The sequence below is a fragment of the Haliotis asinina genome, chromosome 11 (assembly GCF_037392515.1).
Source record: "Haliotis asinina isolate JCU_RB_2024 chromosome 11, JCU_Hal_asi_v2, whole genome shotgun sequence".
NCBI lineage: Eukaryota > Metazoa > Mollusca > Gastropoda > Lepetellida > Haliotidae > Haliotis > Haliotis asinina.
This window is the reverse complement of record NC_090290.1, coordinates 55,723,658-55,750,183: the sequence shown is the minus strand read 5'-3', so window position 1 is coordinate 55,750,183 and position 26,526 is coordinate 55,723,658. Positions and strand designations below refer to the sequence as shown.

Genomic DNA, 26,526 nt, shown 5'->3' with positions numbered 1-26,526 from the left:
CCGATCAATTCCCATCTGAGATGCACCATATGGATGGCATGTACCAGCCCAGCATTTAGCATGCCTCTCATTTCTGACCAGGGAACCTTATATCTCATTCATAGCTTCCGGCCATAAATGTTCTGATGGTCAATACTGCATGTTACACATCACTATGATTGACACTGTATGGGTAGTAGTGAGTGAGTTTGGTCTTACGCTGCTATTAGCAATATTCCAGCAACATCACATCATGCCCGAAATGGGCTTCATACACTGTGTCCATGTAGGGAATCAAACCCAGGCTTTTAAAATAATGAGCCAACACATTAACCATTGGGCTACCCAACCACCCCTATGTGCTGTAGTAGCATGTATAATATGTCAATACAATATACTCAGATTTATTTTCGTCTTTACTGCCACGTTGTTAACATGAGCGAAATGGGTTTTTGTCAGTGAGTTTAGCTCTTAGTAATATTCTAGCAACCTCACAGCGGGATAACCAGAAATGGGCTTCACACATTGTACCCTTGATGAGAATCAAACCCAGGTCTTCGATGTACTACCACTAGGCTACCCCAGTGCTCCAAAATGGCTAACATAATGACATGAAAGTGATCCTTGGCAGAGGCTAATATACTCTTATTCACAATTTCCATCAGCTACAGTTAGTCTAGTATTCTAGCTAAATACGAATACTAAAGACAAACATGATAGTTGATGATGATAACATGATAAAATACAGAATTTTATAAATATTGTGAGCAATTCAATAATGGACAAAAAAGTTCAGCTATGGATACAAGGGGAGGGAATGAGAGATAGAGAAAGCCAAGCAAGGAGGTATGGAGGATGATACAGCCCTGCCACCTGCTGAAAGGCATGAACATGCAAAAAACATTTGAAAAAATATCATAAAACAAAGATGTTAACTCTCAATAAGAATTTGTTATTATATTTCTCATTCATTAATGTATCCTTCAGACTGACCATAAATAATTCATCCTCCAGAAATGATCTCTACCAGAAATGGCTCCTGTGGTTTGCAGCTGGGTAAACAGCCTGTCTAATCTAGAGTCCTATAGTTAACCAGCAGGCTCATTATACCCACTTCCTGGGTCAGGAACTAAACACACTACCTCATGGCTAGCCAGCCCAGAGCTGATCCAGGTATATGATTGTCAACAATCACCCACTTCCTCCTCAGCTTCTAGCAAGACTTCTTTAATCTGTTTCATTCAAGCTTTACCATTTATAGGAATAACAGGCATTACTTCCAATAGCCATACTATTTATAGTTTACTTGTGAATAATCCCACATGAAACTACCGTCTATAGAACCAACAGTTCGGCAGATATTGACCCGGAAGACGTGCATACCAGGAACAGAAATAATTGTTCATTTCATCCACAAAACAAAGCTGATCAAGAAGAATTGGAATCGTTTATATATTTCATTCATTATATACCCTCTGCAAGGTGGGGCTGTGGGTAGCCTAGTTGTTAAAGCATTGGCTCATCAAGCCAAAGATCCTGGTTCGATTCCCCACATGGGCACAAAGTGCAAAGCCCATAAAACCATTCTCACTCACTCTGCAGGGCCACATGTTCAGTCATAACTTCCTACTATAATGAATTGGGGCTGATTGAAAGATCCTTTTGGGACACTTTTCCACAGATTATATTAAAATATCTTGGAAATTTGCTTGTTTAATATCATCACAATTTCTCAAAACCATCAAATTAATGGGTTCATGATGATCTCAAGTTTGGATAAATCAATTTTTTTGTGTGCAGTAATATCAAGACAGATAAGGCAAGGATGGGGAGAAAATCAGAGTAAGGGTGAGCAAAAAACAAAATTTACAAAGTTTGAAATCATTCTTGAGATCCTTCGGGTATTACAAGCATGACTATAGACTAATAATTAGTGTCTGAGCTATTTTAAAAGGGATCTATCTGGAAAATTCCATCATGATCCTAATTCTAAAAGTGTTTGCTGTAATCCCCAGATGACCACAGCATGTTCACATACATATACATTCCATCCCTGTGTGTGATAACACTGCGATGGAAGTGCCAGAAAGCAGCAGCTGGTAAACACAAACCAGCCACTACGTAACACCAACTGAAACTCCACACCCAAGTATGTTATCAACATGAATGTCAAATGATACAATGTTTACAAGAACAAATTCATGCCACTTTCAGAATTAAAATCTGTGCAGCATATTACTGACAGGAAGATCTACTGCATGCCTCTGGTCCATATACGTCTACACAAGGTTGTCAAAAGTACAGCCTAATTAGGAAGGAGAGTGCTGCAGCCTTGAGATCAATACTTCCGATCAATAGACATTAAATCCTGATCACTTGCCTTCAAAATTGATCCCCAAGATTTGGTAGCTCACCTGCATTAGTGAGTGAGTGAGTTAAGGTTTACTCTGCACTCTGCAATATTCCAGCTATATGACAGTGGTCTGTAAGGCATCATGTCTGGACCAGACAATCCAAATGTGTCAGTGAGCCTCATGCTAGTTGTCTCTTATGACAAAGATGAGTTACTGAAGACCAGTTCTAACCCAGATCTTTACAAGTCACCTGAAGTACTGCCATTATGATTCAATAATAATAATAAGTGCATTTATATTGCACCTATCTCCATTGATTGCGCCAATCTCCACTCATTGCATCAATCTCCATTCATTGCGCCAGTCTCCACTCATTTTGCCAATCTCCACTCATTGCGCCAATCTCCACTCATTGCGCCAATCTCCACTCATTTTGCCAATCTCCACTCATCAGTCCGAGACGTAACGTGTACGCGAGACGGCCTATCGTCTCTTGTCCGCGAGACGGTGCGCTCCGCGGTACTAACTGAAGCGCTTCCCCCTAATTAATTCAATCACCGTGGAACCACCTCGATTGGGTGCGAACACGATGCAGGGTAATTAAAGCGTCCCGTAAAATCCCCAAGGGTAGTGGGGTACTTGACAGTCGTGAATGAACAGGTTTTTCGATCTCGGATGCCACGCTTTCGTCATTTGCACTGAACAGATTACAACCTGCAGAATACAAGTTGTTTGGCCGACAAAATATTTACAATCATCCTAGGTTGATCCATACTTGGCCTCTCTATTTTCGATATTTTCGGCACGTGAAAACATCGGGAAAGCAGAATACCACGCCCAAGGTCGGCTGTTTACATATGCCAATTACACAAAAATCAATTAATCGCTCATGAAAAGGTGATTTATTTCATTTGAATGTATTACTGGTGGAAATGTCAACGTATTCATCTTGCAGAAAGTTACAGAATATTTTGAAACTAATACGACCCCCACCGCATCTTGCATGAATCAAAACTTTGCCAATTTCGTCAAAAGTAATCCTGCGAAAACTATTAAATCATTTGCATATTTTTCGGAAGTGACGTACGTCCATTGTGTAACTCCACACAGCACACTGAAAAAAGGGACTCGCGGTGCCAGCCAAAGCTGACATCTCGTACTGATCAAAATTAGTGTTATACTAAAATACCTGCTTCCATATTTCATTACAGCTCATGGTGTTGACATGTGGATATCGTATCTTCCAGAGTACATATCAGTTTATGCCCACATTAGCCGTGCATGCTGTTTTACAGAACATACAGTCTCTGTAAACGTGCGCGACTGTTTCAGCCAATCAAATGAAGCGTGAACCCCTCGTATGTGAGGTGTTATCCGAAGGAAGTGAGTATGCAGTTTCATCGGTATACACACTATTTTGTAAACAGATCTGAAAAAATGTTATTGATGTATGAAAATTAGGCTATGATGCATATCTCTCTGAATATCTCCACGGGTATGAATCTGCAATACTTCATTGCCAAGACGATTACAGCAAACAGATTTGTAGTCTTAGCTAGTGTTCACCATTGGAACCGAACCAAATGCAAACGTTTCTGAACCTCTTGAAAGAGAAATGATGTTTCTTTTAAGACCACCGTAAATAGATGTGCATTGTGTAAAATGACAGAAGTTGGGAAGAAAACAAACTAATTAGACGGTAACTGTTATAATGTTTTTGGTTGAGCGGCTCACTGATCTCGTGTTTGCTTATTGCAAGTTGAGGATGGTGTTCCTCTGTACGGTCCAGCTTGCGAATGATGACTTGTTGATCATGAAAATGCATATAAGTAACTTGAACCTAATTTATGCCTTCGGAAATTGACATGATTTGATAAAGGCATTTAAAAAAAGAAATCACACTTTGTGACATAATTTCGAAATGAAAAAAGTACGAAAATACAAATTTAAATAAGGAAACTTAACGCCCCCTGCAGGTTGTAATATCTTTCGCCCCCTCTTTCGATCAAACTCCATATGACCTGGCGGATACATTACGCAGTAGGTAAGCTCATGTTAATTCTACAAATGATCATTTTCTGAAGAATTGTGCATCATGTCGACGATTTGCTTAACATCCCTCATCCTGGAAGACATCATTCCTCCATCCCCTTCAGTGTGCACAGTATATTAAGGTAAGAATGTGTTGTTTCACTTACCCTGTACACATACAGGCAACTTCAATTAGATCGAATACATACGTATTTGCATATATACCTTTTCTACAACAAAACTAACAACACACATTACCAGATCTACTTCAGGTAAAAACTGGGACTTTCTTGTTTACACATATTATATGTATATGCTTGAAACAGAAAAGGTTTTCGTTCCTGGAAGACAGCATGGCCAGTGGAAGACAACCAGCCCCGTATATAATCCTGCATGCTGCGTTGGACTGGGAACGGCCAAATGCCCGTTTCCGCCAGGAGTAGGCAGAATGAGGGAACACGCACATTCCATTGAACATTGCATTATTTGTTATAAAAACGAAAATGTATGAAGCTTTCACTGAATGTTTTAGATGTATGTAGTACAGCTATGGTTATGAAACACAGGTACATATTTCAAATACATCAGTGCGGCGAATTGTGCTTGTCTTGGTTCATCTTTTTGGCCGAATGCAACACAATTAACTTTCATTTGGATTACGCAATTTTTTGTATCACACACGTGACACTGGAGTGAAGACTGGGCCGAACGCGGCCAGGCATAATTAATGACTGTAGTTGGGTATCACTGAATATACAGGTGGAGACAGGCAACAGGTGTGATGCAGTACAGCACGTTACTTCAGGGTGTATACATCTAATGAGTTTGCAGACAGTTTACACGGCTGTCTGGTGGACACGGGGGGCGATTGTGTAATTTCCTGTTTACGGTGCCTTTGTCGTTCGAGGTATATTTTATGATAGCTTGAAAACATATAATTAAATGCTAATTACATGTATTCATAGAAATGTTTATTTTGTGGTGACAAATATTCAAGTCGCATGGAGGTGGGCAAAATAGCGTTTTCTTACTTCATTCCGATTGAACTGACCACGTGATAACGATCTCTCACGTGATAATGAGATGACATATTCATGAGGAAGAAAGGAGTAAAGTTGTTCCAGATGATTACAAACTCAAAATATTGTCCATAGCATTCCTGATCGACGACTTATAAACAGATTTTTATTTCCTAATGTTATAATGTTTTTCAAAGTGTTCTGTTTTGGTATGAAGGAGTTATTCTTGTACTGATTATCTTCGAAGAGTACTTGAAAGTGCTGTGCGTCGTTGTCAACACTATCATCGGCTTTCCTATCTTTTACTTTGGTAGATGGTTTAAATAGTATTCATAGATAAAAACAATACATTCAAAGCCAACACAGAAATATATATTCTATGTATATGCGTGAAATAGGAAGGGTTTTCCTTCCTGGACGACAGCATGGACAGGGGAAGACAACCAGACCCAGCTACAGTCCAGCATGTTGGTTTGGACAGCCTTTTTAGCCATCATCTGCAGAATGAAGAAATATGTGTATACCAGGGAGGTTTGCATTATTTGTCATAATTACGTAACCTTTCACTGAATGTTTTATATGTATTTAGTATAACTATGGAAATAGTTGTATATTCTCGGACACAGGTGCATGTTCAAAATTATTCAGTACGGCGAATTGTATTTGTCCCCTGACGGAATGAAACACAAATAAATTTCACACAGATTATGCAATATCACACACGACACTGTTTTCCAGCAATGATTAAGCGGGAATGAAGAGGATGCAGTCAGGCATAGTTTATGACTGCAGTTCATTAGCCCTGAATATACAGGTAGGAGACTGGATACCCATTTATTGGGTTTGGAGACAGCATATTTGCAGACAGTTGACACGGCTGTCTTGTGGACACTGCCAGCCACAGTGCAGTTTCCTGCTTACGATGCTTTTATCGTCCGTGGTAAACTTAAAAACGCACAAGTAAATGCTAACTATTTTGTTTGGTGTTGTTAAGCTGGTAAAAGACAGAATCATGTTTATTCAGTTGTGACAAAAATTCAGTTGATTTGTAGGTGAGCAAAATCTGCACAGGGAAGTGGCATCTTCCGTGTGTAACAGGGGTGGCTCGACTGATTTTATTGCTGTAGTTGACTAATAATACAGCTTTGAAACAATGTCAGTCTAAGTAAACTCAGTCTCAATGTTATTCCTTAAACTCCACCACTGAGTTTAACAAACCCTAGCAGAAGGTCGCATCAGGCAACCTTTGAGCGACCTATGACCGTCCAATCAATAGCGAGACGGTTATATAGATTTAACCAATCAGACAACGGCTACTACTTAGGGGCACAGATCTCTCCACAAACAACAATCCGCAGAAAATACAGATATTTGACCTGCGATATATACGCTTTGGGGTTTCTGTTGACATGGTTACCATTGGCTAATATTTCTGCAAGATGAGATCCCTTGAATATTGCCAAAACACTGTTTTCGGAGACAGTTTACTCTGTTGTCATGGTTGTAATGTGCGCCGTGTGAATCACCCAGAAGCGATCATACGCTAAATAACATTCGGAATCGTTCGGTTACGAACCTTTTCGAGATAAAAAGTTCAAAAGGTGTGTGCGAATGTCCACTTTCGCGATTTGGAAAGCTGTGTTCTGATTGGTCAGTCCCAAAGGTTACCTGACGCGACCTCCCATAAGGTTTTGTTAGATTCAGTAGTGGAGCGTAAGGAAAAGTACTGAGGCTAAGTTTACTTAGACTGGAAACAATATATATGAATACATAAATCTCCGTCTAAATAACTCTTTTTTTTTATCTAATTCACGTCATCTGTTTAAAAGTGGAGAAATCGCATTTCTATAATATTACGTGTTGATGACAATGACATAAAACTTAAGGAAATGAGTGGTAATTCCTGCATACAGTGTGTTCAAGAATACATTTTGCTTAAACTATTAAAGATCATGCAGTCCTCCGAAGTTACTTACCACTTGATGCGAGTGAACATATTGTGCACCAGGTCTGCTCCCGTGGCAGAAGGCGTCTCTCGTAGTCGTAACGATCTTGTGAGTAAGGTTTGAGTGTCTGACGAGCAGTGGGAGGAAAGTAGATGTGTTTCAACGCGATGCCACACCTATGTGCGTTCGTGTACTTGAACAAGTACTTGTATGGTGTAAATCTGCATTGAATATGCTTTCAGAACATGTTAAGTTAATGTTTCTATGACACTGGCACATATGTAAAAATCGTCGTCAAAACCGACCACTTTTGCCTCTCGAACGTCTGTTGATGTTGTGAGGGCGGTGTGTGTGTCTGTGGCCAGTAGCAGGAAAGTAGATGTGTTTCATCGCGATTGTACACCTATGTGCACTCGTGTACACGAACAAGTACTTATACGAAGTAAATCTGCATGGAACAAGCTTTCAGAAAATATAAAGATCATGTTTGTGTGAAATGTGCACATAGGTGAAAATTGCCGTCAAAAACTGACTACTTTTGTTCGTGCTTCTGGGTAGCGTCTCTCGTACGCGTAACGAAATTGTGAGGCCGTTTGTGTGTCTGTGACGAGCGGTGGCTAGAAAGTAGATGTGTTTGATCGCGATTGTACACCTATGTGCATTCGTGTACACGAACAAGTACTTATACGAGGTAAATCTGCATGGAACAAGCTTTCAGAAAATATAAAGATCATGTTTGTGTGAAATGTGCACATAGGTGAAAACTGCCGTCAAAAACTGACTACTTTTGTTCGTGCTTCTGGGTAGCGTCTCTCGTACGCGTAACGAAATTGTGAGGCCGTTTGTGTGTCTGTGACGGGCGGTGGGTGGAAAGTAGATGTGTTTGATCGCGATTGTACACCTATGTGCACTCGTGTACACGAACAAGTACTTATACGAAGTAAATCTGCATGGAACAAGCTTTCAGAAAATATAAAGATCATGTTTGTGTGAAATGTGCACATAGGTGAAAATTGCCGTCAAAAAACTGACTACTTTTGTTCGTGCTTCTGGGTAGCGTCTCTCGTACGCGTAACGAAATTGTGAGGCCGTTTGTGTGTCTGTGACGAGCGGTGGCTAGAAAGTAGATGTGTTTCATCGCGATTGTACACCTATGTGCATTCGTGTACACGAACAAGTACTTATACGAAGTAAATCTGCATGGAACAAGCTTTCAGAAAATATAAAGATCGTGTTTGTGTGAAATGTGCACATAGGTGAAAACTGCCGTCAAAAACTGACTACTTTTGTTCGTGCTTCTGGGTAGCGTCTCTCGTACGCGTAACGAAATTGTGAGGCCGTTTGTGTGTCTGTGACGGGCGGTGGGTGGAAAGTAGATGTGTTTGATCGCGATTGTACACCTATGTGCATTCGTGTACACAAACAGGTACTTATACGAGGTAAATCTGCATGGAACAAGCCTTCAGAAAATATAAAGACCATGTTTGTGTGAAATGTGCACATAGGTGAAAATTGTCGTCAAAAACTGACTACTTTTGTTCGTGCTTCTGGGTAGCGTCTCTCGTACGCGTAACGAAATTGTGAGGCCGTTTGTGTGTCTGTGACGAGCGGTGGCTAGAAAGTAGATGTGTTTCATCGCGATTGTACACCTATGTGCATTCGTGTACACGAACAAGTACTTGTACGAGGCAAATCTGCATGGAACATGCTTTCAGAAAATATAAAGATCATGTGTGTGTGAAATGTGCACATAGGTGAAAATTGTCGTCAAAGGCTGACTACTTTTGTTCGTGCTTCTGGGAAGCGTCTCTCGTACGCGTAACGAAATTGTGAGGACGCTGTGTGTGTTTGTGACCAGCGGTGGGTGGAAAGTAGATGTGTTTGATCGCGATTGTACACCTATGTGCATTCGTGTACACGAACAGGTACTTATACGAGGTAATTCTGCATGGAACAAACTTTCAGAAAATATAAAGATCATGTTTGTGTGAAATGTGCACATAGGTGAAAATTGTCGTCAAAGGCTAACTACTTTTGTTCGTGCTTCTGGGAAGCGTCCCTCGTACGCGTAACGAAATTGTGAGGACGCTGTGTGTGTCTGTGACGAGCGGTGGGTTGAAAGTAGATGTGTTTGATCGCGATTGTACACCTATGTGCATTCGTGTACGCGAACAAGTACTTATACGAGGTAATTCTGCATGGAACAAACTTTCAGAAAATATAAAGATCATGTTTGTGTGAAATGTGCACATAGGTGAAAATTGCCGTCAAAAACTGACTACTTTTGTTCGTGCTTCTGGGTAGCGTCTCTCGTACGCGTAACGAAATTGTGAGGACGCTGTGTGTGTCTGTGACGAGCGGTGGGAGGAAGATAGGTTTATTTCAACACGATGATACACCTATGTGCGTTAATGTACACGAACAAGTACATGTACGAGGTAAATCTGCGTTGAATAAGCTTTCAGAAAATATGAAAATCATGTTTATGTGAAGTGTACACATAGGTGAAAATTGTCGTCTGAAGTCTAATATCTACTGGTATGGCAGCTAACATGAAACGTAAAACTGTTTTTACATCGGTAGAAGTGACCCCCACTCTTAATCGTGTTTTCCAACGATTATACTTCCAACAAAAGAGTAGTCCGTATGAAAAAATGTTATTCGTGATTTTGTTTAACGCAAGAAATATCGCCATGTACATTACGTACGCTTCACACAGTCTCAGACTCAAGACGGATGTTTTGACTGGGCAATTTAGTCAGGCATCAGTTACCTCCCATTAATGACACGCTAACCCGGTCACTTCTACGCGAGACGATTCGCGCGGTTTCGAAGAAAGTAAACATGTTTCAACACAATAACAAACAGGTGTGCGTTGGTGTGCATCGAAAGCTGCATATATATTATGAATCTACGATAAATGAGCTTTCAGAAAATACTAAATGTAAGTTTCTGAAAATTATGCACATAGGTGAAATTCGCTGTTGAATATCGCCAATTTTTACTCAAATTTTGCACATTTTTGTCATTATTTGACAATTTAATTTCCTCTTTTTATGTTTTCATTCACGTCATCCAATAACTTGACCATCTGTCAATGACTGTAGCAAATTTTGTTTAATTATTTTCACAAATAACAATTTTAGACATGTTTTTGTGTGACATGCAGAATTTCTCTCTCTGTGATCAGGGAGTCACGCGTAGGAGTGACCCCCTCTCAGGTAGTCACTTGTACGCGTAACGGGAGACCGTCTCGCGTACACGTTACGTCCTCTACTGCTCATTGCGCCAGTCTCCACTCATTTTGCCAATCTCCACTCATTGCGCCAGTCTCCACTCATTGTGCCAATCTCCACTCATTGCGCCAATCTCCACTCATTGCGCCAATCTCCACTCATTGCGCCAGTCTCCACTCATTTTGCCAATCTCCACTCATTGCGCCAATCTCCACTCATTGCGCCAGTCTCCACTCATTGTGCCAATCTCCACTCATTGCGCCAGTCTCCACTCATTGTGCCAATCTCCACTCATTGTGCCAATCTCCACTCATTGCGCCAATCTCCACTCACGAGGTGAATGCACATACCACTAACAGTCAAAGCAGCAAAGCTCTCTACGCAACGACATCGTCAGATGTGACTATGTGCATTTGATGGCTGCCATATTGGATGCTACTTCGGGGCAAAAGATATCTTCAAAAACGTATCAAGCATCTATGTGATTTTGTTTGCAAGCCAAACTTAGCAGCTACAACACTAGAAGTACATGTTCTGAAGTTGCCTTTGGCTGGTGAACATTTTTTGTTCTTAGTGATATATCAAAAGTCACATGATGCGGCGGCCATATTGGATTGAAGCTGTTGAAAGGAAATTTGCAGATTTTGTGAAGTACGCATTTTCCGCAATCCATAACTCTGAAAGTTTTGCCAGCAGAACATTGAAATTTTGCAGATATAGACTACCTACCTGAGACATGTGGCAGGTGAAAGTTTGTTGCGATATCTTGCTTAGTTACGCATATGGAGATGTTTACTTTTGTTGTTTATTTTCAACTCAGATGTATTTTCAAAAAATCGCAGCACCATTACTATAACAGCTTCGCAGCTACAATCTTGCAGTGTGCAGTAACGTGATGTGATGAACAATTTTTGTTCTTAAATGCATGTCAAAATGTAAATTGTTTGGCCGCCATATTGGATTTCCTCAGATTCTTATGACACTACATTTGAAACGCTGTAGCTACTGGAGTTCTACACACAATGATGTGAAAATCGGCACGGTGCATCAGCATGACACGCTTAACATTTCGTGTTCTTACATGTATATCAAAAGTTGCATCGTTTGGCGGCCATATGGCTTTGAAAATTGGAGAAATCTAATATGCGTCTAAAACGGCATTAAACAGCATGTAACTCCATTACTATTGATCCAATCGCTTCCATATTTTGCATGTGGCTTGGTCATGCGATGCCGAACATTTTTGGGCGGGGGTCAAAATTCGATATCTCTAACTGTTTGGCCGCCATTTTGGATTGAAGTTTTTCGTTTATCGGGGTATCCATAGCAACTAAAGTTGAAATCCGAATGACTTGATTTTTACAGCATTGTTACGCATAGTCAAGGGGATGCTATGTGCAAAATCTCAACTCCGTACGTGGAATAGTTTCCGAGATAATGGATATACAGTATTTTGACGGACAGCCATATGAACAGACAACGTACAAGTTTGTCAGCAAATCTAACCAGCGCATATGATACAGCGGGTCCGGGCAAAGCAGAAACACTAATTCCTTTCAACCTAGATGCCATAACAATGTCGTCTTAGCTCGCGAAAAAAATTGCTTTTTCTTGTGTCTAACCAGTTAAATGACCTTGACACGTGACCTTGGTGACCTTGACTAAAAAAATTGTTTGTTTGGCATGCTATCAAATGCAAGTGTCAAAACCCCTAAAAACTCAAAAATAACGATTTTCTTATTAGGGCTTCTTGCCATAAGGCAAAAGACCTATTGCAATCGCTGATGTTTTTATTATTTTTATTATTATTTATTTTTCCGCCGGATTTTGTACCAGAGCTACAAAGAGCACCAGTGGACAGAATCGCTTGAAAAAAATCAGGCAGATGCGCACCGAGGTGTAGATATTCCCCATTAAAATCTCTAGGCTGTGGGCCCAAAAGCAAAGGGCAGATAAATCAAAATTAATTCGAAATTTTCAATTTAAAATGCAAATATCTCCGAAACTACTGCTGCAATGACTACCAAACTTCTTGAGCAGATGCGCAATCAAAATGTCTAGAATTACGCCTCGACGGGTCGAGTCGCTAAAATGCACCGTTTGGCCGCTATTTGGGATTGAAGTTTTTGCTGCTGTTTTTCAGCCCAGTTCTGACTACTTTGCTCTCAAAATCTGCTGCACTACAACTACAACAGCTACCGCTTTCAAACTTACCATGCTTTGTCTCTAGGCACCTCTCTACGCAACGACATTATTGTTAAAATGCACTGTTTTGATGGCGATACATACTGCATTAGCCAAAAAGGAGACAAAACATTTGAGACGTGCCCCAAATGAAAGGAAAGAGTGCGCAGGAAATTTACTAATATTTCTTCTTTGCGCCAATCTCCACTCATTGCGCCAGTCTCCACTCATTGTGCCAATCTCCACTCATTGTGCCAATCTCCACTCATTGCGCCAATCTCCACTCACGAGGTGAATGCACATACCACTAACAGTCAAAGCAGCAATATTATTACTCCGGATAACCCAGGTTGCCTGAAAGGGGGTAGAAGGTTATAGTCATATGACTTATCCCACCAGGTACCCATTTTCTGCTGGATGAACAGAAGCAATTTTGAACAAACCCGCTTAATTCAAATACGATAACACAAAAGTTTGGGATATGTCAAAGTGAAGAGTAGAAGCTTGACCAGAAAAATTGGAAAAAATATTTAAAAATCAGGGCATAGACTTTTCTGTTTATTAGGGCTTCTTGCCATAAGGCAAAAGACCTATTGCAATCGCTGATGTTTTTATTATTTTTATTATTATTTATTTTTCCGCCGGATTTTGTACCAGAGCTACAAAGAGCACCAGTGGACAGAATCGCTTGAAAAAAATCAGGCAGATGCGCACCGAGGTGTAGATATTCCCCATTAAAATCTCTAGGCTGTGGGCCCAAAAGCAAAGGGCAGATAAATCAAAATTAATTCGAAATTTTCAATTTAAAATGCAAATATCTCCGAAACTACTGCTGCAATGACTACCAAACTTCTTGAGCAGATGTGCAATCAAAATGTCTAGAATTTCGCCTCGACGGGTCGAGTCGCTAAAATGCACCGTTTGGCCGCTATTTGGGATTGAAGTTTTTGCTGCTGTTTTTCAGCCCAGTTCTGACTACTTTGCTCTCAAAATCTGCTGCACTACAACTACAACAGCTACCGCTTTCAAACTTACCATGCTTTGTCTCTAGGCACCTCTCTACGCAACGACATTATTGTTAAAATGCACTGTTTTGATGGCGATACATACTGCATTAGCCAAAAAGGAGACAAAACATTTGAGACGTGCCCCAAATGAAAGGAAAGAGTGCGCAGGAAATTTACTAATATTTCTTCTTAGACCGCTTTAAATATCTATCGAAAGTGCTTGCCTCTATGTACACGTCACCATAAACAATACTAGCCATCAAAACCCCCAAATTTCTGCATATTAAGGAAATAAGCACTACTTTTTATCACCGACGGCCCATGAATACGCGGTGGTATGTGCCAAAACTTGGTGCAGCATTTCACGTTTAACACTTGGAAAGAGCACGAAAATCTGAAGGAAAGCGGGAAGACGATTACGGCCGCTTTTTCAAACACCTGTCTCACAAGACCGTACACCAGCACTCATTGTTGTTTCTAAGTTCAACTGTTCCGTTCAAAGTTGTATGAGTCCTGTGTATATAAATATGTATCTTTATTTATGTCAAAAGTACTAACAGTTACCGGATACATTTTATCTCAACTTCAGCTGAAATTCCCTACAGTTATTTGCTGCAACTCCATTTACAGAGACTGTATCTGACAGCAAACTCAAAATGCGAAAAAGTGAAAGGTATTTGTGTGTTTTGTAGTGCATACGTAAAATTCAAAACAAGCAAAGGCTGATGTGTATCAGTCAATATCCCTTCTGTTTAGGCGTGGGGCCTCCGATGCGTCTCCATGTCTAAAACAGTAGAAATATTTACCGATGCAGCGAGGAAACCATGAATATAACTTATAATTACTTATACTCTATTTCCGGTCGAGCTTCCGTATTCTTTCTATATTATAAATGATTTTACATGCATTTAAATAGATTTCAAGATCAAGACTAATTAAAAATCCATTTACTTGCATCTCTCTCCTTTTCACCCTCATTGTCTCTGCATGAGCATGAAAAGCACGTGAAATTCGTTCCAAGTCGCGAGTAAACAAATCTACAGCGTCTCGCAAAGCAGCGGTGTGATAGGCCGACTTGCTCGTATTATTTCAATGTTTAAACTCATATTTTTTATTAATGAGTTTACAGATGTTAGTAGTTCAGCTAGCACACAAGGTGTGGAAAGGCATACACAGACGTTTAGCGCCTCAATCCTATTTTATGAGGACTATTGAAAAATAGTCCCAAACTCTCCCATATTGTTTTACATATTCACATTGACAAGTCTCCCTGGTCAGTTTTACATAAAGAGCAAATATCATCGTTAGTTCATAAACATTAATTCCTCCTTAGTATAGATGCGGTGTAGAAATTCCAGTGGAATTCTATAGCTTTAATATCTTTTGTCCTGGAGTAATATACTAGGATTTCTCCATTTGGAGAGGTTAGATTAAAGCTTTCCACTCACTTATCACACACCATCAATAGGTTGAGTTATTCAATCATGTGGGTGCTATATCTCTGTAATTCTTCTTGCTCAAGACGTTTTGACAAATATTTTCATTTTTTAAAGAGTGTGTGCACTGTGTAAACCGACTTGGAATGTAGCAGCATTGAATCACATTCAGCTTAAGCTATAGCTTTATGTTTTGGATATTTTGAACAGATCGCTGTGCCGTATGCACTCTTTGATTACTGAATGGACAACCACAAAGTTATTTTTTCTTTTGATGTTTTAATACAGGTAGCATCTGTTTCAAACCCAACATGAATTCAAACATAAAGAATTACGCTTTCCCCATTACTGGCAGTAGTATGTATCAATATTATCTGTAGCCATGACTACTATTGGAAGTACGTCACAGATGCAAATGGATGTATTGCATAACATCCAAGAAGCCCTCATCGCTGCTCGCAGCTATATTTCTTATTATTATCATTATTATTTTCTTGATAATCACACAACACACAATGATAAAGTTACGGCCAAAAAGTCGTAACCAAAATGGCTGCCTTATGATTGTCTAACCATCCTGTGAGCTTGCTTTAGAGCATACCTGTGATTACGTACACTAAATTCCAACTTCATTGGTGTGGTCGAATTTCTTACAGTGGAACACAACGTGGGGATCAATGTGGTCTTGCACAACAAATTAGTGAGAACCAGTATCCCTAACTCCACTCACACAAGCCTAGGTCATGCCAGCAAGTCACTGAAAGCATGAGTAATACTGCATGTCATCAGCGTAAAATGACATCCAGTCAACCAGGTGTCTGGACAACCAATCCACACTCATCCTCGATATCTCCAGGGTATACGTTCCGATAAGTCTCCACTATACCCTGGATGCATCTATGGCTCTGCCCGATAAATTTATTACTTCCCTTGACTGTCTTTTGATCCAGTTAGGTGTCTACGCTGGGAAGTTCAGCAAACCAATCACAACTCACTTTCGTTTTTTTAATTATCTAACCGATTATACTTGGCAACAGAAACCATGCAGAGGTTTTCTGGAAGAGGTAGAAGGCGTTCTTGCATATGTTGTTTTAATGTTTCGGACCTGTCAATTTGTTTGTATGATTTCCGTAAAATCTGGAACGCACTGTGAGCAAACCTTCGCAGTTGCGACCGCTACCTTTGTTGACACTGGCAAGCTCGGTTATAACGGCAGCCTAGCTGATTGGCTACTGTGAGAAGGCGGAGCCAGCAAAGGGAGGTAATAAATTTATCGGGCAGAGCCGTAGATGCGTCCAGGGTATAGTGGAAACTTATCGGAACGTATGCCCTGGAGATATTGAGGATGATCCACACTTTACTCTCATGCAGTTTGGTATTGGCTAAGTAAACCTTAAATGTATATATGTCACAATGATACACACCACCATTTAAATCTAAATTTCTACTTGCCCACTGAATAAATATTTTACATTGCAATCTGTGTGACTGTTACCATAGCAGCATTAAGTTCACATCAATAATTGATAAAAATGTAAGTATTCAATAAAACTAATTATTTTGGTTTGTAATCATATTATGCAAGCATTTATGAGTTTTGCCGATATTAACTTCAAACATTGACAGAGCAGTGAACAAGTCATTTTGTCTGTGGATAAAAAGGTATCACAAAATTGTCATTTCACTATGATACACTGAAGCTTAAAGTGAACATATTATTCAGCTTCATGGATTAGGATGAAGTTTGTTCATCAATATTTGTTCTTTATTTATAACTTCTCTGTTTTAAATTTCTTCTTAGCAAGCAGATTGGGTCTGTTTTCATTTATTGTCGGAGCTATATTGACCAAACACAGAAATGAGCCAGTCATCTTAAACATGCTTGTCCAAAGCAGTGAGTCAACCAAATCAGGTGCAAAAACCTTAAACATTTTGCATTATTAACAATATAAAGTTGGCATTTCTAAAGATTATTTAATATCATTTCTTTTTCTTAAACACTGATGACAATTTGCCTGAAAGGCAAGGGTCTTGGTGCAACCCTGAAATCAAAGGTAACCATAGTAACACTTTTAGATGGTCCTTAATAGACCATGGCAATATTCCTCAGGATCCTCATGCTCTCATAATGCCTTCAAAGTTGAAATGCTCATTCTTTGGAATTTAAACTAAAATTCTATGATTCATAATAAGAATCATATTTGATAAAGTATCAGTTCTATCAGCCATAAATCCACTATAATCTTCGAGCAGTTACACCTCAGTATTAGACAATGTTTCAGTGACCAGCATGAAGTATTATTTTTAGTAGTTACTACTGTGTTATTATACAAGACTAGGGATAGCTGAGTTTCCCCGGAGTTTCACCAGACCGAGACAGCCGAGTTTCACCAAACAGAGACACCAGAGTTTCACCAGACAGAGATAGGTGAGTTTCCCCAGAGTTCACCAGACAGAGACAGCCAAGTTTCACCAAACAGAGACACCAGAGTTTCACCAGACACAGATAGTTCTGTTTCACCTGGGAAAGTTGAGTTTCACCAGACAGAGATAGTCGATTGAAATGTACAGCTAACAGTAGTAGGAACTTGACGCTATCTTGTGATAGCTGGACAAAATGATATTGATCTGAGGACTTAGATAAAGGTCTGACAGGAAAATATTAAAATTATCTCGATGAAGAGGAATTTGACCAAGTCTAATTTGATTACAATGAAATTGTGAGTGACATATTACCAGACATTTCACAAGGAATGTGAAACATTCTGATGAGACGTATGTGAGGACATGCTTCAGTATGACACACACCGGTAACAACTTTACCGGCTTCCTTCTCTGTGATAACATGATTCAGCTATGCCCGTCGATTTACATAACACTACACTATGAATTATTTTTCTACTGTGCAGGATGTACCAGCTAACCCATAAGGTTACATGAGAAAATGTTGCAATGGCCATCACCATTGGGTTAAACCAGTGGTTAAATTGTTTCATCACAAAGTGTGCCTTCAGTTTGTGACAATATACTTTGGAGCCAAACAGCCAACTTGTTTTTAGCATGATTTTCTACACAATTTTGCTTATCATGTGAGCTATTAACAAGATTAAGATGACCTTTCAAGGTTAAAACAAAAGTTTATCAGACAAGAGGATACGGTCAAAGTCTTGACTGATAAACTGTGTTTGATTCAAAGGGATAGAAATAACTCTAAAATTGCTAGTGTACTCTGATACAGTGCCTCATGTAAAATCACTTGCCCTGATAACGTTTCAACTAAACCAGTTAGTTTTCTAGTTGATTTTTCAAACAAAATACATAATAACATGGGAAAATCAACTAGACACCAGTGGTATACATTATATATACAAATTTGCTTGCCCATCAAAAAAAAAAAGCACTGGACTGGGACTTCAGGCCATGGGTTACTTCCCCTTGATTCCCCACTTGGACACTTGATATTTCCCTGACCAACAGTGAAGTGACAGTTAATTGCTCAATACATGGTTACATCAAACAGTTCCACCATCCATCATGAACAATCTAGACATAAATCTACACAGGAATAACATCTATACCAGCATCTAACCTGGATGTAACCAAAATGATCACATTTAGACTCTTCACTAATCGATTCTTAAACATGTTAAACACAATCTCTAACACGTTTTGAGTCGTGTACAGTGAGTGAGTGAGTGAGTGAGTGAGTGAGTGAGTGAGTGAGTTTTATGCCGCACTCGGCTATATTAAAGCTATATGGTAGCGGTCTGTAAATAATTGAGCCTGGAGCAAACAATCCAGTGATCAGTAACATGAGCATCAATCTGCACGATTGGGAACTGATGACGTGTCAAACAAGTCAGCAAGCCTGACCACCCGATCCCGTTAGTTGCCTCTTACGACATGCATAGTCGCCTTCTATGGCAAGCATGGGTTGCTGAAGGTCTACCCTAGACACTCACGGGTCACGTCATATATAGTCATTATAAGTACAGTACAGCCATAAATATCCATCTGTTATTCAGCATATCAAGACAAGAAGAGTTTTTAACGCTGGTTTCAGAGTATTTCAACTATGTGATAGCATTAATAATCATGACTGGACCAGACAATCGTGTGATTTAATTTATGACCAAAGATCCCTTCTGTCAAGATACCATGACACACTATCAAGTCACTATGTCCAACTGCCCCACCCATGTAGCTAGTGGTATTCTGATAATCGAAATTAATCAAAAATCAATTGAAGGAAGGGTTAAAAATACTCATCAATTGCACAAAAAATATTTTTGATTAATCAGAAGCCTGTTATTATAGGATAACACACTTGAATGAAGGAAACTAACCACTAAAATTTGATGAATCTGATGAACGAACAAACACGCTACATAGCTTAAAGCTATGTGCCACTTTTATTGTTAAATTATGATTCCAGAGTCTTTCTTGCATGCATTATTAGTTACAAAAAACATTAATTGGAAAAAAAAAACAGGGGAAAAACTTTAATATTTAACATTTCCTTAAAATGTATATATTCAATAATCAATAGTTGACTTCTCTTCCAACTCCCAACACTAAATGTAGAAATGATGATCTCTTTGACTTGCACTAGTGTTGACTGTAACAAATCCTCCACATTTGTATCAGTTTGCCTACGTAATTAGCATCAACAGCCTCGGTATTATCTCTTGTGCATGTAATCCTCAGGAAAGAAATGTGACGCTTGACTCAATCCATGATATATTTGAGGAAAATACATCAGGACATCAGGAAAACCCTTCATGGTTGGTTGGTGTGTTGTTCTACACTCCACTTGGCAATATCCAAACTATGTCTGTAAATAATCAGGTCTGGACTAGACAATCCAGTGATCAACAGCATGAGCATCAACCTGATTGGTTGCAGGGTCTCATGACAATAAGTAGTAATTCTCCCTGCCCCCTACTAAACCAAATATCAATCTCTTATGGCGGGACACAAAAAAGTACCTGGTGCCATATCTGCTAACATGTCTTATGAACCATAGTGAACCCAGAGAAAACATCCCTATCATCAAAATGCAGGAGTGATATCAATAATAATAATAATAATCATACTGCACCAAGCTCCATTTACGAGGTGAATGCTCATATCACTAACAATCAAAGCAGGCATATTATTACCTTGGATAACCAAAGCTGCACTAGAAGCTAAGGCACTAGAAGGTTATAGCCACATGACTTATCCTACTGGGTACCCATTTTCTGCTGGGTGAACAGAGGCAGTTTTGAAAAAGAATTACTTGCCAGAGGTGAGACCACATGAATCACATGTGCTTTGTTGTGGGGCAGGACAGAAGTCCTAAAACTCTTAAGGACTCAAGCTGCCAAACACGGTCACCCATCCAAGGACTGTCTGAGCTCAACGGTGCTTAACTTCAACTGATTTGTGACCTGAGCTCCATGCACAGGACCACACACCACACCATATCAACAAACTATCAACAAACCCTTGCTTTTGTCTTTTGTTTATCAAGTTCAGTGAAATTAAGTTCTGGCTGATACAGCAATGAATTCATGCAATGTGCATTTGATAACCCTCAAGCATAAAAAAAATTGTTAATGAGCAAGCTCAGAAAGATAAATAAAATTTCCTGGAGAATTCTTTAATTAACCAGCAAGAGAACAAATAAACATCACTGGCAATAAGAAATAGTGCTGAAACTTATGTCAAGTTTAATCTTGTAATCCACTGATTTCTTCACTGGTGAAATTAAATGAAATTGAAAGAAGAATCAGTGACAAACAGAAGATGAACAATCAGCTACTTGCAAAAAAAGAGGATTTTCTATTGGCAAAAATTGCCACATCTATCTTCAAAATACAAAACCACTGTTAGTAAAACACCATTACATATCAGCAATTAAATCTTGTCCATTTGTCCATAAACTATGATAACGAAGACTTTCACTACCCCACAGATCAAAGTGTTGCCTGATGGTATTGCCACAGTAAATTACTACAGATGAACAGAATGAATGATTACTAGAATTCATGTGGAGGAAAATATCATTAATGTATAAAATCAACAGTATTATTACTTTTTCAACTTCCATCATGTGTTTCAAGTATATTTGGCCTGGACTGGACTTTAAAAATGTAATAGTTCATTATCAGGTGCTTGTATGTGTGTCAGGAAAAAGTGAACACCAATAAATGAGACAACTAATGAGACAAGCTATTGGTTATGGTATCACTGCTTCCTCACTGTCATATTATATCAACCATGTCATTAATGGTCTTATCAAGTAATACTACTGAAAACAAAAACTGTGTCAGTTAACAAGTGGCAGACTTCTCTTTACTCTTTCCTCTAGAGTTATAACTGATTGAGATAAAAACAAGAAACAAAATATGGTTCAACTTTTGTTGTTATCGACAAAAGATAACTTTTCAATAAAAATTAATATATTTAAACTTGAAAAACTGTATCAAAAGACATAATTGCCATTCTCTTAAATTTGTGTGTTTTCAGACACTCAAGAAACATTCACTGACTTTTCGCTAATCACTTGGGCAACTGTGAAACATCAAATCCACTCAATAAAGACAAGCATGTCTTAAAATATGCCATATTCAAAGATATACGTTGTGTCTGATGCCACATCCCTTGCTTAAGTATGAATAATGGCCCTCTGAAAACATGTGATATCAGAAAACACATAGGCCAGTGAAAAAGTCTGAAATAAATAAGAAGGGATTCTAATTGCAGCAAGTAGAACGTGAATATTAGATTTCCTGGACCATGCACTCTTGTCACCCATAAGATTCATGTAGACATTGTTTCCAAGCAACATGAAAGAGTAAAATATAAGAAACACACTATCTCAAAATATTGTAATGATCTGCCAAGTCAGCATTGCCGTGCAGTGACCATGGTGAGGCAGTGATAATGAAAATTAATTTCATATTTTGACAGTTCGTTTCAAAACAATTTATGACAATGATTAATCAACAATACAGGGGGATTCTAACATGAAATGGATTCAATGTGATATAGATAAAATCATGTGCGGTATCAATTTTTACATTCATTTATCTGTGTTTTTCAACTTCGTCACGATTCACATGTCAAAACATCTCTTATTGTTGTCAGCTCTGTGACTCGTGTGAGTCATCGCCACTTGGACAGTGCCTCGTCGACCAACACAGGTAAATAAAAACATCAGCAGCACTACACTTGATATACGGATTAGTAAAAGAGAAATACTTACCCAGAACTTGTCTCTAAACAACGACATCTTCGAAAAAACACTAAGTCCGCAACGTATCACCTGTGAAACTCATCTTTCATTGAAAACAGGAAGTTGAAATGTAATGGTCACGTCGAAAATGTGGAATGTTTATCTAACTGAAACGAGGAGCGTTATCGGATAAAAGCACCTGTCGCCATCGTGCTGACCTTAGATGTCGTGGTATATATAGCGACATGTGTTTAGAAACAATGAAGCAAAAAACTTCAACGAATCTTCGAACGCCAGTAACTTCTGTTGTAGTCAAAGATGAGCTATTTAATTCAAGCCGGACATCTTGATCTCTCTGCGGACACAGAAAGTTTTATGGCGCTTCAGTTACTTCGGAAACGTTTCAAGAATTTCACATGCTCAAGAATAAGTGATTGAGTATGGGTTTACACCGCTTTTAGCAATATCCCAGCAATATAGCAGCTGGGGAAACCAGAAATCAGCTATGGGTTTGTACCCATGTGGGGAATCGAACCCGGGTCTCCAGTGTGACGAGCGGACGCGTTTACCACTTGTATGACTACCCCTCCCCTGCACATACTCGAGAAGATCCGAGAGCGCCGTGTCTCTCTGCTGATGAACAACATTATTAGTTCCCGTTCTACCTATCCCTTTCTTCAATGCATAAGTCCCAATGAAACAAGTCTAGCTACTCCGCTTCAGCTCGTACCTCAAGGGTCTCCATGTTTCTAAAATATGATACCCGTTACAGTAACCGTTAGTCTAAGCTGGTGTGCTACTGTGGACGGTTACATGTTGTCTGCGAAAGACACACAGGTTCTCCAGAATAACTGATATACATGTTTTCAGCAACTTTTGAAACAATTGCTTCCTATAAGATGTTAATAAGAAAAAAATTTGTCAGATCCGAACAGGACACACCATAATAGTTATACTATCATGACCGTGCGCGCGCACGCACGCACGCACACACACACACACACCACAGGCGGGACCAGAGGGGGGTTACAGGGGTTGCGCATATGTCATCGTATCCCAGTGTGCGTAGATCGATGCTCATGTTGTTGATCACTTGATTCTCTGGGGATCTGAAATAACAATGCGTCACAAATGTGTTCCGTTTGGCATTTTTGAATTGTATTACAATTTTATAGTAATTTTATTGTGGCCTTATTTTGGTGGCCTTTACTGATGAGTTGGCTACCGTTGCTAACACAAAACACGCTCTTTGAAGATTTTATGTCGCTTCCCAATACTCGCCGAGACGTACGCCGTCGGTGAATATTTTAACAAATAAATAAATACATACATAAACCTGACTCACTCATCACACAAAATAAATCCTTAAAGTGATGAATTGTTTTGTTTTGCAACCAAACACCCCTTCAAGCACGCACAAGAAAAAAACAAAGAAGAAAAAGAGCACAATTCTATGCAAATGTTTACATGTAAGTCGATTTTACATGGAGTCGTCATTAGTCTTATACCTACAGTACTTAACAAGTCGGGCAGGTTACTGACGATGACATGTTTATACGTACATACCTGCATCTTCTGTGGGTATTTCAGTAGTCAAGATCAGTTAGGTGCTTTGGTTAACTAGGCTCCCATTTAATTTAATTTAGAAACTGTATCGGAACTTTGGTTCGTAAGCGTGGAATGGAAGAGCGCATTTGTACGTTTGTACTTTTCTCTCAGCATTTCACATAGGTTGAAGATTAACCTGAAATATTTGAATGACATTTACATACAATAATCACAGGTGTGGCATAAGTGTGCATACATGCGTACGTGTGTGTTGCAGATGTCAAATTCTGTGTTATATGTTATATGTTATATGTTGTTATAAGTCCCACGTGTTGGAAAAACATGAATGCACACTGGACCGCCGTGTTCGTCACGATACAAATGTTAGCATCCATAAATCCACCACTCTTTCCTTGAGGTAGGCTCTTCAGCTAGAGCCATAACGACCACAGTCGTATATAGCTGAGTTATGAATACACCACTCGGCTGTTCATAGCGTAGACACCCCTGGTGTGTTCAGAAGAGATAGTTGAAGTGTATCGTTTAACCCAGGTCACCCACAGATCAATCAACCGAAGAATCAAGTAAAGAATCAAGTGTGGACCAGACGATCTCGTGTTTGACATAATGAACATCGATCTTCGCAACTGGTACACGATGACATCAGCTGTCCTGGGCCCCGTTTCACAAAGCTCTCGTAAGCCTAAGATCTCGTAACTTTTCTCGTAGCATCCGTAGCTCCTGTGTTACAATATAGGAGGTACAATGGCTACGAGAAAACTTACGAGTTCTTAGGCTTACGAGAGTTTTGTGAAACGGGCCCCTGATCCTGTTGGTCACCTCTTGTATGGCCTACTGAAGATGCGCTGCCACCGGATCTTCATGGGCATCGGGTCATTGAGTTGTGACTCATATGGACGACACGCTAATCGGTCGAGAATACGGAAAGATCACGGAGTAATTTGGGTTTGACGCTTTCTTAACAATATTTCTGACTGAACACAGCCTATGTAGTTAACAGCTTGACAAGTGTTGTGGCCAGGGATACTCTACAATCTCTATATAGTCTCCCTGTTGTGACTTAGACGAACGCTTAGTCTCTGTGTATATAATATTGATAGTAACAACCCACATAGATTGGAAAGGATCCCCAGGGGGTACTTTCCGAAAAAACAACTTTTTTCATAAGTAAAGACTTAAGTCATAAGGAAAAATAGGTCAAACACACAATCAGATAATTTAATTACTGAAACTATCAATTCAGTTTTGCTTTAATTTTTTCAAATTATTTTGTCCCTCAACGGCTTGAATTTGTATATCCCACAATGCTTTGTGTATAAATACAACTAGAACATTGATATTAGCATTTCGTGTTGTTATGTAAATTATAATTTGATAAATGGGTGATTTATTAAATCAATTGTCATTGTTTACGATGTGAATTTCCTCATAGATTTTGTGCTTTTAATGAGCAATTAATGATAGTATAAACCAGTAAACTGATTTTAGCTTACGTTTTGGATTCATTTGTATAATGTCACAATCAGGATTCGTGTCATTTCCTCGCTCTTATGCGTATTCCGTTTGTATTTCCGCGCGTGCTGGACTTTCATATTTTGAAAGAAACACTGTCTGGTCTGAACTGGGCATCGTCTACCAGTAGCATACGTTTCAGTAAGAGCGCAATTTCATGCTAGAACCACTTGAACTTTTACCCCGTAATCCTCAGACTGAGACGTCGTCTGCAAAAGGAAATACGTAATTATTCAATGTGTTAGGTTCATGAATAAATCGAATGGTTTATTTAAATTTTAAGTAGTTTTCAACGAGTATTGGTTGCGTCACGGTCTGAGTATATTGTGTCTCAGGTTTCAGAAATGTTGAATGTATATTTTCTGTCATACAGTTCGATGTACAGCTCTGGAACTGCACTTTTGAACTACAGGTTCGAGTTAGTTCACATAAGTTTTACAGTTATGTTGTGACGAAACTGTCGGGATACGATACATATCCCGATACTAAGGCCGCGATACGTACGTATCCCGATAAAGTGAGTGCTATATGATTCTTATCCCCATACAATATTTTTATGAGAAGAATGCTATTCTTTTCACAACTATGAATCATTTGCTTTACATAAGAAACATCAAAGGTGCCTTATTGTAGTATAGGAATAATAGGCAAGTAGGCTATTTATAGCAAATAGGAAAATTCAAGAAAATATGTTTTTAGATGTATTAACGCCAATACAACTTGTAATAGTGTCTTTATGCAAAGGAAACGTGTCCAGATATTAACAGGATTTATTTGTTTTCTATTATGGTGATTGAGGAACAGTGAGAAATACTTTTGATGTATAATCCTCTTGTAAATTAAATCTTTCCAACTGACAGGATCTTGATATTAAGTGAGTGAGATAGTTTTACGCCACTTTTAGAAATCTTACAGCAATCTCATGGTGGGACTTCAGTAATATCACGGGAGGGGAACACCGGATAGTACCCATGTGAGGAATCAAACCAGGATGATGAGCGGATGCTTTAATTGCTTGGCTATAAATACCA

General features: G+C 39.2%; 1 protein-coding gene across 1 annotated transcript in view; it reads right to left on the bottom strand.

The window, feature by feature from the left end:
• The window catches only part of LOC137256183 (nostrin-like), a 94,440-nt gene extending 71,891 nt beyond the window's left edge, over positions 1 to 22,549 (bottom strand). The window contains exon 1 of the mRNA XM_067793895.1: positions 22,445 to 22,549. Within this exon, the coding sequence (XP_067649996.1) occupies positions 22,445 to 22,471 (27 nt within the window). The 5' untranslated portion in view covers positions 22,472 to 22,549. The remainder of the gene's footprint in view (positions 1 to 22,444) is intronic.
• Between the last annotated feature and the right edge of the window lie 3,977 nt (positions 22,550 to 26,526).